This window comes from Lytechinus variegatus, chromosome 3 (genome assembly GCF_018143015.1).
Source record: "Lytechinus variegatus isolate NC3 chromosome 3, Lvar_3.0, whole genome shotgun sequence".
Taxonomy (NCBI): Eukaryota; Metazoa; Echinodermata; class Echinoidea; order Temnopleuroida; family Toxopneustidae; genus Lytechinus; species Lytechinus variegatus.
In genome coordinates, this window is record NC_054742.1 from 1682751 (window position 1) to 1698868 (window position 16118).

The 16118-nt window shown below is 36.1% G+C and overlaps 1 protein-coding gene across 1 annotated transcript; it reads right to left on the minus strand.

Moving 5' to 3' along the window:
• Positions 1-280: 280 nt before the first annotated feature.
• Positions 281-15735, minus strand: LOC121409946 (zinc finger protein GIS2-like). Its single transcript, XM_041601739.1, has 6 exons — positions 15637-15735; positions 13739-13887; positions 7698-7766; positions 6355-6423; positions 3790-4021; positions 281-3035 (listed from the first exon to the last, which is right to left on the minus strand). The coding sequence occupies exons 2-6, from the start codon at positions 13857-13859 to the stop codon at positions 2888-2890; spliced, it is 639 nt and encodes a 212-aa protein (XP_041457673.1). The 5' UTR covers positions 13860-13887; positions 15637-15735; the 3' UTR covers positions 281-2887.
• Positions 15736-16118: the final 383 nt, after the last annotated feature.

Below are 16118 nucleotides of genomic sequence, written 5' to 3' on the forward strand. Positions count from 1 at the left end.
GGGGTTTACTCAGTTTTGGATGTTAGGTATTATGTTTGGCTTAATGTGCAGATTTTCCATCCGAGCAATTGTTATGGAGCTGGAGAATATACTGTATTGTTTCCCCCAAAGAAAAGTATCATGTAGAAACTGTAACTTTCAGTGGTTAAAGTATGAGGATAATTGCATTTAATGCTTCATGAAGATCAATCACATCCCAAGCAGCTAATCAGACAATCAAGCACATTCATTCACATAACAGACATCAAACTCTTTACATAAAACCAATAACACCAAATAATTATTACTTTATACTCAAAGTGTTCTTAATTGATCTTCTCTGTCAAGTGGATAATCAAACATTTTAAAGTTCCCAGATCATAACCTATGTACAAAACTACAGGCACAGATATGATCTTCAGCAGGTAAAAATGATACATGACTGTAACACAAGTGCCACTGATAAAACTGCTGGTCCAATAATAATATAAGGGTCACATTCATGGACACACAAATATGATTACACCCCCTCCCATTTTGTTTCTTTAATGATTGGCATCATTCAAGACCCCACTTCAGTTCAGATTCTTCTTGCCTTCTGTTCAAAAGTCCAGTGTATCTTGAATCCCAAATATATCAGAATGGACACAGTATTCTCAAGAATTATGTCTAACAACAATTTTGCAATGCAAATGAACCTACAATACAGTGAAGCTGACACTGACCTTTGTTTGTCTTGAGTGGTATGATACGACATAAAATACATATTACTTTCTGTTGGTTTATCACCATTCTTTTCTGCTTTGAAATGTTAAGCTAAAAGTTGTATTTGAAGAACTACCATAGAAATCTGATCCACAGCACCACTACTTGTGTTATTGATAGCAATGTTTTGTTTTACAGGATGCACTACATGGAACATTATTAATGTACGATGCAGCATTTTCAGAAAACTAAGATGATTTCAGCCACTTTTGGGAAAGAAAAATTCAGAAGTGATCGGGGCTTGTTTTTTTTCTATTACTCAACAAAAGAAATCTGAACTGCCCTTTCCATACAAACTATATTTACAAAAACAATGAATGATAGTACATGTAGATGGCCATACTGTTCCCCATTTGTCAAATCATTGTCACTTCCCTGCATCACGTAGCAGCCATCATATCAACTTTTGTTTCAAAATCAAAATTGTTTAGTCATTTATATCCATTTTGTTTTATTGATTGATGGGTATCAATCAGGGGAAAAATAATTCCATCACTGGATGACACCAGAAAGTGTGCAGTTAATGAAATACACCCTATTTGAAGCAGATTTCAATATCTAAATCAATCATTTAACACTGACTCAACATACATGAATAAAATTCTTAAAACAATAAACATCCATAAGTATAACATTTCATGTATCATTTTCCATGTGAACGAAACACTGCTATTAGAAAATGATCCTTCATAAATAATTTTAAATTCTGATAGGCCTGTAAAAGTCTAAAATGTAGAATGCATTGTAAGAGAAAAGAAAAGTGATTCCAATTTCATTTATGAAACAAAATGGTTATGTACCTCATAATTAGTTACACAGGCACTTAATTTATTCAGGAATAAAGATGGTCATATTAAAACTATAATATGTAATAGTGATGTACCTGCTTAGCCAAAAGGGACATAAAAAATCGCAAAGGACTTTGTAAAAACAAATCTTACATGAATAATTCTTCCCATCCCTTTACACTTATCATCTGTTAGAAATTGACCATACCAACACTAACATTAACTACTAGACATCAATCACATTCAAAACAGCAATTTCAACACCTTATCAATAGCTGTATTGAAAATAAATATCTAAACAACTGATTGCAATGAGAGTAAAAAAAAATTTACATGGAAACTGGAAATCGTTACTCATTGCAATACTAAAGCTTACACTATGTTGCAAATTCGGGCTGTAAGATGTGAAAAATAACCCCTGAAAAAAAAATGCCAGTTGTATTTAACATCCAATGATTCAGTCTGGACTGTATTAATGATATTAGAAAAACAAAAATATTTTACTGTTTCTTAAAAAAAAATCTCTTTCCTACAGTACATAAGATATGCACTAACCTACATGTAGGTGTGATGCACAATCTAGAAACTAATAAAGTTTATTTTCACTTGTAACTTATGATAATCATAATATATATATACAAGCTCAGCTGCTTTGTTAGAACCTCCAGAAGCTTCACTTGAACATTAGGTGACAAATTATACTTTTAGAGCAGGGGAAAAATGAATAAAATAATACAAGCAACATATATCCACACGCAAACGATGATTTTTCTACAATTTCCTTATATGATTGTATTATTTTTGAACACCATTACAACTAATATCTGCTTTGAAAACTTAAGATATATCTAAGAAAGCCTATCCCATGTTGTTAAAAAGGATTGGGCTCATCACCAAACTCCACTCCACTAGATACTCCTACACCATCACCCAGTATCTTCATCAGTTGACCAAACAAGGTCATTTGAATTTTTTTTCTTTGATCTCCCACATCTCCCCTCGACACCGAACTGTGCTCTTCCTGCACAGGCCTGCAACACTGCTTTCTTTGATGGCAAATTCCGGCATCTTGCATCTTTATACACCCTAGTGTTCCACTTTTTCACACATCAGGCTTGATTTTCACATTTATATTTCTTTGATTATCAACACCCCCAAACATGATAATCAAAGTGGTTGCACCACTTTTTGTCAGTTGAATTTGTCTCAATTTATTATGCTCACATTCTTTTTTTTTCACTTAAGAAAAAAAAAACTTTGTATTTCAATAGTTCATATCTCTTCTTTCCTACCCCCATCAACTGACTGGAAACAACAAGGTTTTAGTGGAGATAGCCGGAGTGGGGTTTGATGGTTCAAGCGCTGCCACTGCAATCACGAGCAATGTGGCCCATCCTGCCACAGTTGTAGCACTTGGTATCTTTCTGCGTTCCACGGTATCCCCGGTACTCTTGACTCTCTACGTCAGGACAGTCACGAGCCTTGTGTCCTTTCCCGTCACAGCTGATGTGATTTAAAAAAAAAACTCATCAAACAGAGTGTCATCAAACATAACTTCTACAAACAGATTAAAGTTGATCCTTAAAATGATTTCTTGGTAAAGCCCAAAAAAAGTTTGAATGACGTAACGGGAGTAAAAAAAAGGGTCTTGTCAGTCAGACATTTTTTTTCCCTAGGTCATGGATGATGTCCTATTGTGCCTTTCGCAAGTAAAAATGATAAACGAAACAATGAAAATTATAGTAAGTCAGCACTTACATATTTTTAAGAACAAGGTATATCTCGGTTTATGATGACTTCTGTGATAATTTGGAACGAGTTTGAAATTCATACGCTAAGTGTTCTTCTCTTATTACATGAATGAAAATCAAAGGACCAATGATTCAAAGACATGTTTCTGGTACCATCTATACAGAGAAGCAAAAAATTATTACAAATCATTTCCTAATATGTTACAAAGTAGAACAGAATAAGTTAAAGCCACCCAAAAAGCAAGTACTTTGAATGAAAAGAGAAAAATCAAAGCATATAACACAAAATATCTGATTAAAATTGAATATAAGGAGGCTCTTCAGATTCACAGGATACAATTCAAATGCTTACATAAGAAACAAATCATGCTTTCATTAACCCTAACATCACGGGAGGGGGGGATCAAATCCACTAGCAAATGGTGGACATGGCCTTTGCATAATTTGGTGAAACGTTAAGCTCGCTTAAGAAGGAAACAAGAAGACACAAGTCAAATTATTCTTACTTGTAGCAAGTCATGTTGGGGCATGCAAAAGCTTGGTGACCTTCCTCCTTACAGTTGAAACAGGCTGAACCACCACCACCACCACCTGATCTTCCACGACTTCCATAGTCTCTATCTCCATTCTCTGGACATTGGGCTTTCACATGACTGGTACTCCCACAGTTGTAGCAAGCCTTACCCTCAGGACAGTTACTCTTCATGTGTCCCTGTTTCCCACAGTTGTAACACTTGACTATACAAGATGTAGGGGAGAAATGGTCATTCGAAAAAATTAAGAAACAATCCACAAAAGTCTGAACACCCTTTCAAGAGAATAGCTATTCTTTATACCCAAGACTAACATTAGCCCCATCCCAATTTTACCCTCAACTAATTTGCAACCAGGAAATTTAAGAAAATTTAAGAATTCTCTCATTTTCGAAAAACAGTAGCCTGTAATTTGGGAAAAGGTTGCAGTTATTGTCTTTGCTGCTATGCTGAACGCAAGCAATATGTCTGATGTGGCAAAGTCTACTAAATGTGGATGGCTTCGCCTATAGACTCCTGTCTTGCTTTTGATGTTTTTTTTATTGTGGATGGCTTCGCCTATAGACTTCCGTCTTCTTGATTTTTTATAATCAACAATGAAATGAGGCCAGATTTTGGTACAAAAAATTTTCATGCGTATGTATGAAGAAATAAATCGGACCAATGCATATGCACAACATGGGTAATACACAAATGAGTCGATGTCACACACTCACTATTTGTTTTGTATTCTATCATATGAAATATAGCACATTTTATTTTTTTTAGATTGCCTATATGAAGCAGTTTCATTGGATCAATAAAGGTTGCATCAGTGGCAATCCCACATATTCAAGGAGGAATCAAACTTTGCTTCGCATTGTGGGGAACAATTTCATATGTATTTCAATTATACGTTAATAGGATACAGTAATAAGCCAGGGGTCATCCTGTTTTGTTTTTTTTGTTTGTTTTTGTTTTGTTTTTTGGCATTTGTTTCTGCATTTATTGGTAATTCAATATAATAGCAATAATCATAATGCATATAAAGTACAAAAATAAAAAAAATTGACAAATTGACAAATTGACAAATTGTGACGATTACATGATAGAGGGATAATTTACATAATAGACATGTAAGCGATAACAAATATGGTTTGACCGGTGACCGCCCGGGATTAATTTACGGCAGAGACCGGTGGACTGCAAAATAAATACATACAGAAGAAATTCAGTGTCGCCAAAGACTATAAATTATCAACCAAGTTTAGGCCTATATTTCTTCATCTAGATATATGCTAAAGCCGGGGTAATAGTATGCAGCGCTTAAAAACATTTGTATTAAGCGCTATATAAATGTTGCATACTATTATATGTAAAATTATAATTTCCAAACCTCGATCAACTAAGTAATAGCTCAGTCACATAATTTGCTCTAATTATTTGAAAAATTTTATATACAGATCTAGAAAAAATATAGGCCAAAACTTGATTGATAATTTGTAGTCTTTGGGGACACTGAATTTCTTTTTTTTTCTGATTTGGTAGACCGATGACTGCCATCGTGAGTGGGTGACATCATCACTCTTATCATCTGCATACCGACCAGGGGGCCGTTTCATAAAGCTGTTCGTAAGTTAAGAGTGACTTTAAGAACGACGATGTTGTTTACCATTTACCAAAAGAAAGGACCACCAGTCATTCTTACTTACAAACACCCTCCAGGCTATGGATATAAGCTGTTAGGAGCAATACTTTAAAATGTCATAACTTTGTTATGTCACATCTGATTTTAATGAAATTTTCATTCTTATATTTGTGTGATTTCCTTTCTATCAATCCAAGTCTACTTTTTTGTCTACTTTTTTTTTGGGGGGGGCCCATAATGGCCCCCCCCCTCAACATTTTTCGCGATATATCTGCTGCGCAAAATTTTTTGACCTAGCCGGTCACTGACTACTGACCTTTTACTTTCAAGTCTCGCGCAAATTTTGAGACCAAATTTGTGACACCTGGGTACGCGTTTACGACATTACGCAACATTATGTAAGTGCATGTCGGACCCAAAATTGCTCATAAACGTAATTTCATGTAAAAATCCAATGCAAATTGTGTATTGAGCCAAAATTCATAAATGTATCAGTATTTCTACTTTTACTTAATTAATTTTGCCTTGTTTATGATCAGAATTAAGTCTGGAACGATTTCCATTGAAAAAACAATAAAAAACAAAAGTGGAAAAACAAAGAAATACATAAGAAAACCGAAGTTTTTTTTAAATGTGATTGTTAAGAATGCTAAAAAGAACATTTTTACCAAAAATTAGCATTCTAGGAGCTTTTAAAGTGAATTAGAGCAAAAAGTATGATTATAATGCATAAATTTAGCATAATTAATTCATATGAAATAAAATCTCATTATTTTGGAAAGTTTTACCATACAGCCTTGTAGATTACATCGCACAATACCAGCGTGCAAATATTTGCGTCGCTCGCGTGATCCCCCCTCGGAATGACAAGAATCAAAATACCCCGGGAGATTTAGGGTTAAGGCACTTACCATATTCTATATCGGTGTTTGGACAGCTACTGGAGATGTGCCCTGGTTTTCCACATCGATAGCAGAGATCTGGTTTGAAAAAAAGTGATGACTTATTCAGATATCATGCAACACAGCCTAAAAGGACACAAGTCCACCCCAACTAAAAGTTGATTTGAATACAAAATCCAACAAGCCTAACACTGAAAATTTCATCAAAATTGGATGGAAAATGGTGTTATGACATTTTAAAGTTTTGCTTAATTTCACAGAACATTTATATGCACATCCTGGTTGGTATGCAAATGAGCAGACTGATGACGTCACACACTACTTCTTTTGTATTTATTACACGAAATATGAAAGAATTCTAATTTTCTCTTCATTGTCCTGTGAAACAAAATTTCATTCCTTCTTGAACATGTGGAAAAACGATACCAGTATTTCAAGTTTATGGTTACGTCAAGTTGGTCCTTATTGTCTGTAAAAATTGAAATATTGTATGATTCAAACAATAAACAAAAGAAATATTGAGTGAGGGACATCATCGACTCTCTCATTTGCATGTCACTGAGTTTCGCATATAACTATTTTGTGAAAAATAAGCATAACTTTTAAATGCCATAACTTTCTTATTTTATATCCAATTTTGATGAATTCTTCACATTGTGCTTGTTTGATTTATTTCTCTATTCAAATCATCATTTTTCTGGGGTGGATTGACCTTTGAAAACATTTTATGTACAAAGTCATTGGAATATGAGGCACCAAATAGAGGCAAGGAAATAAGGAACTATGTAAGTACCATTCATCAATCACCATGACTTGTGACATTATAATTATTTCCTTACGCCACAAGTTTGACCATAAAATATTCAGACATGAAGTGGTAGACTTATCAATTTTGCATGATTGAAATCCACCCGTAGCTGCAAATTTTTAACAAGTAGAACACCTCTGACATTCTTGCCTGCATTACGCAATCCAATATAGCAGCAGTGCTGACTCTGAAAGCAACTGAGATGGAAAAACAATTTCTTTATAAAATACTAAATTTGTTAACCTTAAATCATTCTTATAATTTCTTTGAAAATCGGGTCACAAGTTTTTCTCACAACTAATTGTGGAGTGTGCGCCAGGCTTAAATCACTATTGCACATGAAGTGGTTCAATATCTACATTGTACTTGGCCAGAGGGAATATTAATTGCAGTTTGATGTCCACTTTCTGGCCAATGTTTGTTTCCATCGTGCCTAACCTAACCCCAATCCTACAAGAAAGTACTGTCTGCTGATAAGTGCCAAGTAAAATTCAGAATGTATCAAGAAATGACTTGCCAAAATGATATATCTAGTTATTCTTACCCTCCTCAGATGTGTCTGAACAATCACGGGCCCTGTGACCAAATTGGTTACACTTGTAGCATCTAGTATCTGTAACAGCATAAACAAGATCAGAAATACATTTGGCTGTAGCTGAAAAACATAAAACTCAATGTTTTGTCACCACAAAAAAATAGGCTTCACATGCCTTGCCCAGTTTGGCAAATTGCCAACTGTAAAATTACATTTTGCAACATTGTTGAAAGGAATTTGCTTGAGACAAAACAAAACAAAAATACCAATAACAATTGCTGAAACCCATTTAATAGTGATCTATGACCTTCTTGTGCCTTTCAGCAACCTTTGAGATCAACAGCTCTAATTTATAGGGACAAAATTCCACAGGACAATAGCCACTGGAGCTTATCTCAACTTCAAAACAGAGAACTACCAATCTCATAAATGTAAAAATAAAAATCCACAGTATACAGAGCTATAACACCCTTCAATATAATACTTGATATATAATAATTGAGACTTTCATGCATGCAAATGTTGCAACTCATCCTTAAAACTTGGAATCTTGACTGCACATTGTCAAAATTTAATACTATGCAAATACCAGATCAAAAATACATGGACATTCTTTTTAACTTCTAAAATTTTCAAAGAATCTGTGATCATTCACCTTGTGACTCCAAAATCTAATAAGAGCATCATTTATGAAAACAAGATACATGTGATCTCTGTGACCTTTGCCGTAACTAGTCATAACCCCCCAAACTAATCTTATAATCACAAGGATGATTCCTCTAGATTCAAACGGTCTAAGTCCGTGTTTATGCTTCCACTTTTCAGGCCAGAATCAGCGTTTCCAAACGTGATTAGTCCAAAACGCCGATCGCAAACTCACAAAAAGGTGCGTTTGTAAACATCGTTTGACCAGAATCAGGCTTTCTGGGGAAGTATAAACAGAACCACGATCGTAAACGTGTTTAAATGACGTCATTTGGTACATGCTTCCGGTGAGATGAAAATCCACGGGCAAATAGTCGTATTGCTCCATGTTATCTCCACGTAATAACAACAATCGGAAAAAACTTTCGAAAAAAGGCGCGCTCAATTTGACCTCGCTTTACGATGCGAAGCCAGCTGGAGATCATGATTTGCTCTGAAAAGTTAAGCATAAACAGCACTCCCAGAACCACGTTTACGATCAGCGTTTTGAATCGACGTTTAAAATCGCTGATTCTGTCCTCGCAATGGAAGCATAAACACACCCTAAGTAATCATGAGAAAGGAAACACAGCAGGCAGATTTAAGGACAAACGACCCCAAACCATGCTGCCTCCAGCAAACACTGTAGAGTTCACAAATGAAAGTAAAGGTGACTTAATCATGTAAACTTTATCATATCCATTGTAAAGGTTGCAAGGGCAAGACACCTTAACTGTCATCTTAATTTGTCAAAATTGAGAGCAACAAATGGCAATAAAATGTGAACTACTTGACAAATAGTATGTACATGTAGGTCTACAAGCATGCATTGCATGCTAACAGCAGCAAAAACAGACCAAAAAAAAAGAAAAGAAAAAAAAAAAAAAAACCCTACCTAAAATAGAAGCACTACATATATTAAATGTACGTGTTGTCAAATTATCAATTTACAGTGGAATAGAGCATTGGTCATAAAATGTTGTGTTGGAAATGATAAAAATAAATAAAACAGAATGGTGAAAGTTTGAAAGAAATCAGACAAGCAATAAGAAAGTTATGACTGCTTTAACCCATTACACTGGGGGGGGGGCCTTGACAAATTTCGTAACTATGCAGCTAGGCAACATTTTTTGACCGCACCGCTCACTGACTTTCCTTTCAAGCCTTGCGCATCTTTTTTAGATCAAATTTGCGATGACCGGGTACTTGGTTCTGAAATTATGGAATACTTTGTAGGTACAAAATTGCTCGAAAACATGATTCCATGTGTACAAAGTCAATGCAAATTGTGTTTTTCAACCAAAAATCATATAAGTATGATTATTTTTACTTTTGTTGTTTTAGGTGGATTTACATGTATGTTATTCATGACAAAGGATTCCTGACAAAATTCATCCAAAAAAAGTTTGAAAAATAAAGAAATACATAAGAATAAAAAACAAAAAAATACATAGGAAATTTATAGAAATTAAAAATGTATATATGTTCACCAAAAATAGCATTCTACTAGCTATTATAAAGTGGGTTAAAGGCAAAAACATACCAAAAAAAGAGTAAATTTAGGGCAAATTCATACGCTTATTTGCAAAAGTAATCAGAAAATAAAAGCGATCAATTTTCTTAAAAGTTTACTGTATTGTCTTGGAGTTCACATGTACTTCTGTGTGCAAATTTTCACAGCAATCAACAGCCGAATTCTGAGGGGGTCAAATTGAACCCCCCCCCCCCCCCGTATAAATAGCCCAGTTAAGATAGGGTTACATTTGAGATCCCTGAAACTATGTAGATTTCAAACATGCAACTGGGAAAGTAAATTTTGACAAGGGACAAGGTATACTGGGAGCCAGGCCGGCCGGAACTCCGAACCTGGCAAGTTGGGAGAATTTTCGCAGGGTCAAGCCAGTCCGGGTTGAGAGCTTTTACAGCAGAGATCAGAAGCTATAATAAGTCTTGGAAAAATACCACATAAACAGCAAGATGATGTAACTATTTACCTCCATGCATGAACTAGGCTCATATTTACTCCCAGACAATCTAACTTAATCGATCCTTGAAATCAATTTCAGCCCCATCAAGCAGAAAAAAAACCTTATTTTGGCTTTGATCGCGATGTCTTCTTTTGATTTCTTAGTTAATATTTCACCAAACGAATGTAGAGGGCAGCAACACTGTTTGTTGACTTTGTGTTTGCCAGTTATAATCACCAATTTCTGCACATATCCAAAAGAATATATGGTGGCAAGAGGCCCTAAATCTGAGAATTTAATGATGAAATCAAGATCGAAGCCAAAATAAAGCTGTTCCTGATCCAAAAATGTAGCCACAATTTTTTTTCTTACATTATCTCCTTATTGAAGAATCCAAACTAAACCAAAATTCTATACATGGGACTACATATCTTTTTTAGAACTTAATTTCAATCTAACAGAAAACTATTGCTTGTTTTGTAAATTTTCTTTTGGATAATATGAAGGTCATCATTTTACATCATATTAAAAGAAAATGTTCAAATATAAGTTCATTTCACGTTGCCTTTGTGTAGATATATCAGATGTCATTCTATAACTGGCTATGGGTTTACGTTTTAAGTCGTAATTAACACAAGGTAAAAGCAATTTTGTGTCTCGCCCACGTATAAAAATAACCAGAAATATCGTGATTCGCGAGGGCATGCAACAGAATTGTATCAAAACCTCATTGCAATATGACTGGGATGGAATAACACTTGCCTTAAGAGCCTTGCATGTAAACTTTAATGTTGACTTGAAAATGACCTTTGACCTTATCATGTGACCTCTGACTGCAGCATAACGTGCAGGTCCCCCAAGTCTACCCACCATCCAAGTTTGGTTGAAAAGTGACTTACGGTTGCAGAGTTAGGTGTCATAAGAGAGTCTTGCATGTAAACTTTAACATTGACCTGAAAATGACCTTTGACCTTACCATGTGACGTCTAACTGCAGCATCACATGCAGGTCCCCCAAGTCCATCTACCATCCAAGTTTGGTTGAAAAGCGACCTACGGTTGCGGAGTTAGGTGTCATAAGAGAGTCTTGCATGTAAACTTTAACACTGACCTGAAAATGACCTTTGACCTTACCATATGACCTCTGACTGCAGCATATCATGCAGGTCCCCTAAGTCCATCTACCACCCAAGTTTTGGTTGAAAAGTGACCTACGGTTGTGGAGTTATGTGTCATTAGATTTGTGACGGACGGACAGACGACATTTGGATCCCTAAGTCTCGCCTTCACCTCTGGTGGGCGAGACAAAAAAATACACCAATTTTGTAATGTAATGCAGCATGATATAGCTAAAACAGAGAATCCAATCAATAACTTTAAACTTCTGATAGTCATTTTAAAAGTTTGAGTGAAATGTTTTATCCTAGAAAATGCATGTCCAAACTCGGTAACCAGACCTTCATTTTTGAGGAGCGCGATCGCACTGGTCCTCCTACCGCGCTGCTCCTAAAAAAAAAATAAGGAGAGCCAAAAAATCATGCTCCTAAAAAAAAAAAAAAATTAAAATAAAATTGAAAAAATTTCACATTTCACATCTTTAAATCCATGAAATGGCCTCTTTTTTTCCATCATTCCTCAAAATTACTTCGATTTAGTTGAAAACTATCAGAAAAAAGAAGAATATTCATCTCTTTCCCCGACTGATTTTAATTGAAACTCGGTAAATATTGCTGTCCCATGTAGTCCCATATGTAGATTTTCATGGCAAAACCATGGAAGTCTACATGTGGAACTACAATATTTACCGAGGTAAGTTCAAATCAGTAATTTCAAGGAATTATGGAAAAGAGAAGGCCATTTCATGGATTTAAAGATGTAAAATGTGAAATTTTAGCAATTTTTTTTTGGAGGAGCGCTTACGACATCTTGTAAACGTATTGACGTGACCCAGGTCTAGTTTCACCACAGATTAATTAATAGCTAACACAGCTATTGCATATATACAATGTTAAGAACTATCTATTTATCACACATGTAATGCAATGAATTGATTTGAGCTCCTCACGGAGAGCGATTCTGAGGAGATCAATTGAGCTAAGAAAAATGAGAGCGATTTATTGAGCTCCACGAAATTATAAACGTGAAGGACTGTGTAACCATGTTTATGAATATTCATATCTCATTAATGATGTGGATCGCTGAAACATATGTAAATATTTTCAAAAGTGGGTTTCAGGAACTACTGTCAGGTGCCATTTCTTTGCAAATAATGATTAAAATTGAATGCTAAAATTTATTTCTGAATGTTGCTCCATTACCTTGGAAGTGCCATTAAGATCGGTACTTGGGAATTGATTTGGACAAAATTTACATTAAATTAGTTCACTGACATCGCTAGGTATGAAAGTGAATTAGGGTCTGGCGTGCACCAAGCAAGGCCAGGCTGTGTTGTGCGGTGGCTCCAAGTTCCAGGCCGATCCAGGACACAGAAATTTTGTTTGCTAATCCTTCCGGTCCAAGATCAAGATGGGTTTTCCCTCCAAGCCTCAAAATTAGGACAATGACAACTTTCCCATAAGCCATATGCTTAATTATCAGGGATTTGTGATCTTCGTCAAAGTAAACACCCCTGGGGCAGTAACCTAAATACAGTCAACTACACTTCAGAAGAGCCTATTAATCCAACCCAGTTGTTTATAATACCAAAATGATAACAAAAGACAAAGTCAATGTTCGATTGAATGTGAACAATGCCTTCAAAAGCAGGTTTCAAAATAGTCTGTGTAGAGTATACAGCACCAGGTAGGCCTATATGTATCTACAATACAAGTACAATGTTTACAGTTACATGCAGAACGGCATCAATCGGTCTAAGATTGCAACAAGCGATACTTACTGGACAATAGAGACCCACCATTGGAATTTGTAAAACGACCTAAACGTAGCCAAACAATTTATCAACAAAAAAATTACATTAAAAACAATGCAATTCTATGTCATATTTGCCTGAACCTTTAACCACACCTAAAAATAAATTAGAATGATATGATAGTGTTCAAATATGAATTTTTGTAAAAATTCTGGAAATTCTTCTTTGAGTACTTACTTACCTATTTATAAATGTGTAATGCCACCAGTGTTTTTCTCTTTTTGTTTTTATTTGTAACCAAGTAAATATATACTCTTAATCATTAAAGATGTGAAGTCATCAATTGCTTATAATTAGTCAATATCAAAAAGAAAAAAATATTCACATTTTTGCAGAACACATTAAATTTGTTATAAATATTCTACACATCACTGCAAGTGAAATAATAATCTTTCATTCATAATCAATATTTCAAGGTTGTGTGTATTCTATTTTATTATCTTTATCATCTTATTTAACCTTTATACATACCTCTGTTTCTTCCTCCCCCAAATCCATTCCTAGCATAGTCGTCACCATTTCTCACTTCATTCTGACAATCACGGGCAATATGTCCACCCTTACCACATCTGAAGCATGGACCGGAGTTCATCTTGGAATCTAATATCAATTTATATCACCTGGGGATAGACGTGAACAAAAAGAATAATAAATGACTCAACAAAAATTTAATCACATCTTTAAAATTTCTGATGCAAAGTAATGTTTGGGCTTCACCACAATCGACTCATTCTGGAAAGAGCGACCTCATTTCGTGACTTTGCCAAATAACTTTCGATACAAAGCCCCCAAAAGATAAAAGACTGACCTCAATATCTGGAATCATTTCATTTCACAATGATACTATTCTCAGTGGCATTGACATTCACTAATAATTTTCATTATTAGGCCCTAAAATGACCCCTCCCTTCAATGTTTGCGCAAAAAATATGGACACCAAAAATTATGTGTCGCTAAGGCGAGCACATATTATGCCTGCCTGTGGCATGGAAAATGGAGTTGTTGATCTGTAATCTCTTGTTGGTTGTTTAGCTGAACTCCGTTGGCTTCACTCACCAAATACAGAGACCGAAGTTCTAGTGTACAGGGGACTCAATGGCCATATGTTTATGTACTTAAGATCGGATAAAACAGGGAAGTGAATTTGCACGACAGCCGAGGTAAGTCACTGTTTTTGATTTTGTTCCTTTTAACTTTATTTTTCTCCATTTTTTGGCAATCAATGCCAAGAGGGAAAGGTAATCCTCTGTTTTAGGGGTCCAAATTATTTTAGGTTGCTAACTTCAGGCAAAAGTCACAAATGCACTTACAATGAGAATAAGTCGTCCGCAAGCTACAAGGCCGTGAACGTACGAGCGCCCTCGATCGCTATCGGCCTGGCTGGTCAATTGACTGCTCTCCCGGGGATCGGAGTCAAGGCGAAAGGTGGGGGGGGTCCAATAGATACATATAATATATTGCTATATATCACCTCCTCTGTTTGAGGGGATTTTATTAATTGTGGCATTGGGGGGTACATTTTAGGGCATAATGATGACATTGGTAGCAAGGAGAAGGGGTGGTGGCAAGAGGGGATGAACTGCTCCATTATTAAGGGGCGCAGGCACAAGGGGGGGGGGTCCAATAGATACATATATATTGCTATATAACACCTCCTCTGTTTGAGGGGATTTTATTAACAGAGGTGTTATATAGCAATATATATGTATCTATTGGACCCCCCCCCCACCTTTCGCCTTGACTCCCCAGGAGAGCAGTCAACTGACCAGCCAGGCCGATAGGCGATCGAGCGTGCTCGTACGTTCACGGCCTTGTAGCTTGCGGACGACTTATTCTCATTGTAAGTGCATTTGTGATTTTTGCCTGAAGTTAGCAACCTAAAATAATTTGGACCCCTAAAACAGAGGATTACCGAGGGAAATTGCAATTATTGCATTTCGGTCGCGTTAATTTTCAAAATTTTTATTCATTAGATCGACAAAAATTGAAAAGCCCTGACGGGGGGATTTTGCATTGCAAGTCCCCTAATGGTGGCTGCACGATAGCGAGCCGTCTGTGTACGAGGAGAAATTTTTAAAAAATGTTTAAAAACTCGAAACAGACGGCTGCCAGCTGTAAAGCCTGTATAGACTATAGTTTGGCATGCACTCACGACTCAGACAGTCTCACCACCGCCACTCACCAGTGCAGTCTGACTCTGACTCGGAGTCTTGGCGTCAACATTCACCCGCACGTGGGTATTGTTTACGTTTCATACTAGTACACAGGGTGCACAGAAAGCATAGTCACATATACTATAGTGATCCGTGCTAACAGAAATTCTGGGTATGTTTTTATACTAGTATCAGTTATCAATCAAAATAAATTACCGAAATGTCTCGGAAAGAAGCCTCTTTTCCTAGATCCAGCAGCATGTAAAATGTCGTATTTGGCACGTGACATTTGCACACGAAACGCAAAAAACAATCCATCTTGCTTTCCTTTCTGCTTTTCTCGCGCTTCGCTGTAATGAAGTGCGGTCTGCAAAAAAGTAACCAACCAATTGCCTGATGACATCATCATTTTGTTCATTGAATATTCATGAGACATGCATTGATATTACGGATTGAGAACCGGGGCTCTACATCAATTTTAGAGACGCACCATCCGGGCGCACCAGTAGATATCCGGGAAGGGGGAAGGGGGTGCTGGAAGCCCCCCCCCCACAACAACAATAAAATCATGACTTGCTACATGAGCAAAAAAATAAGACTCACCATATAACTTGGTCCACTGACAAATCATCTGAAAGGGGCAAAAAACACAATGGAATAAGAAAAAAAAATTACTTAAAGAAGCTAGAAAGGATTTT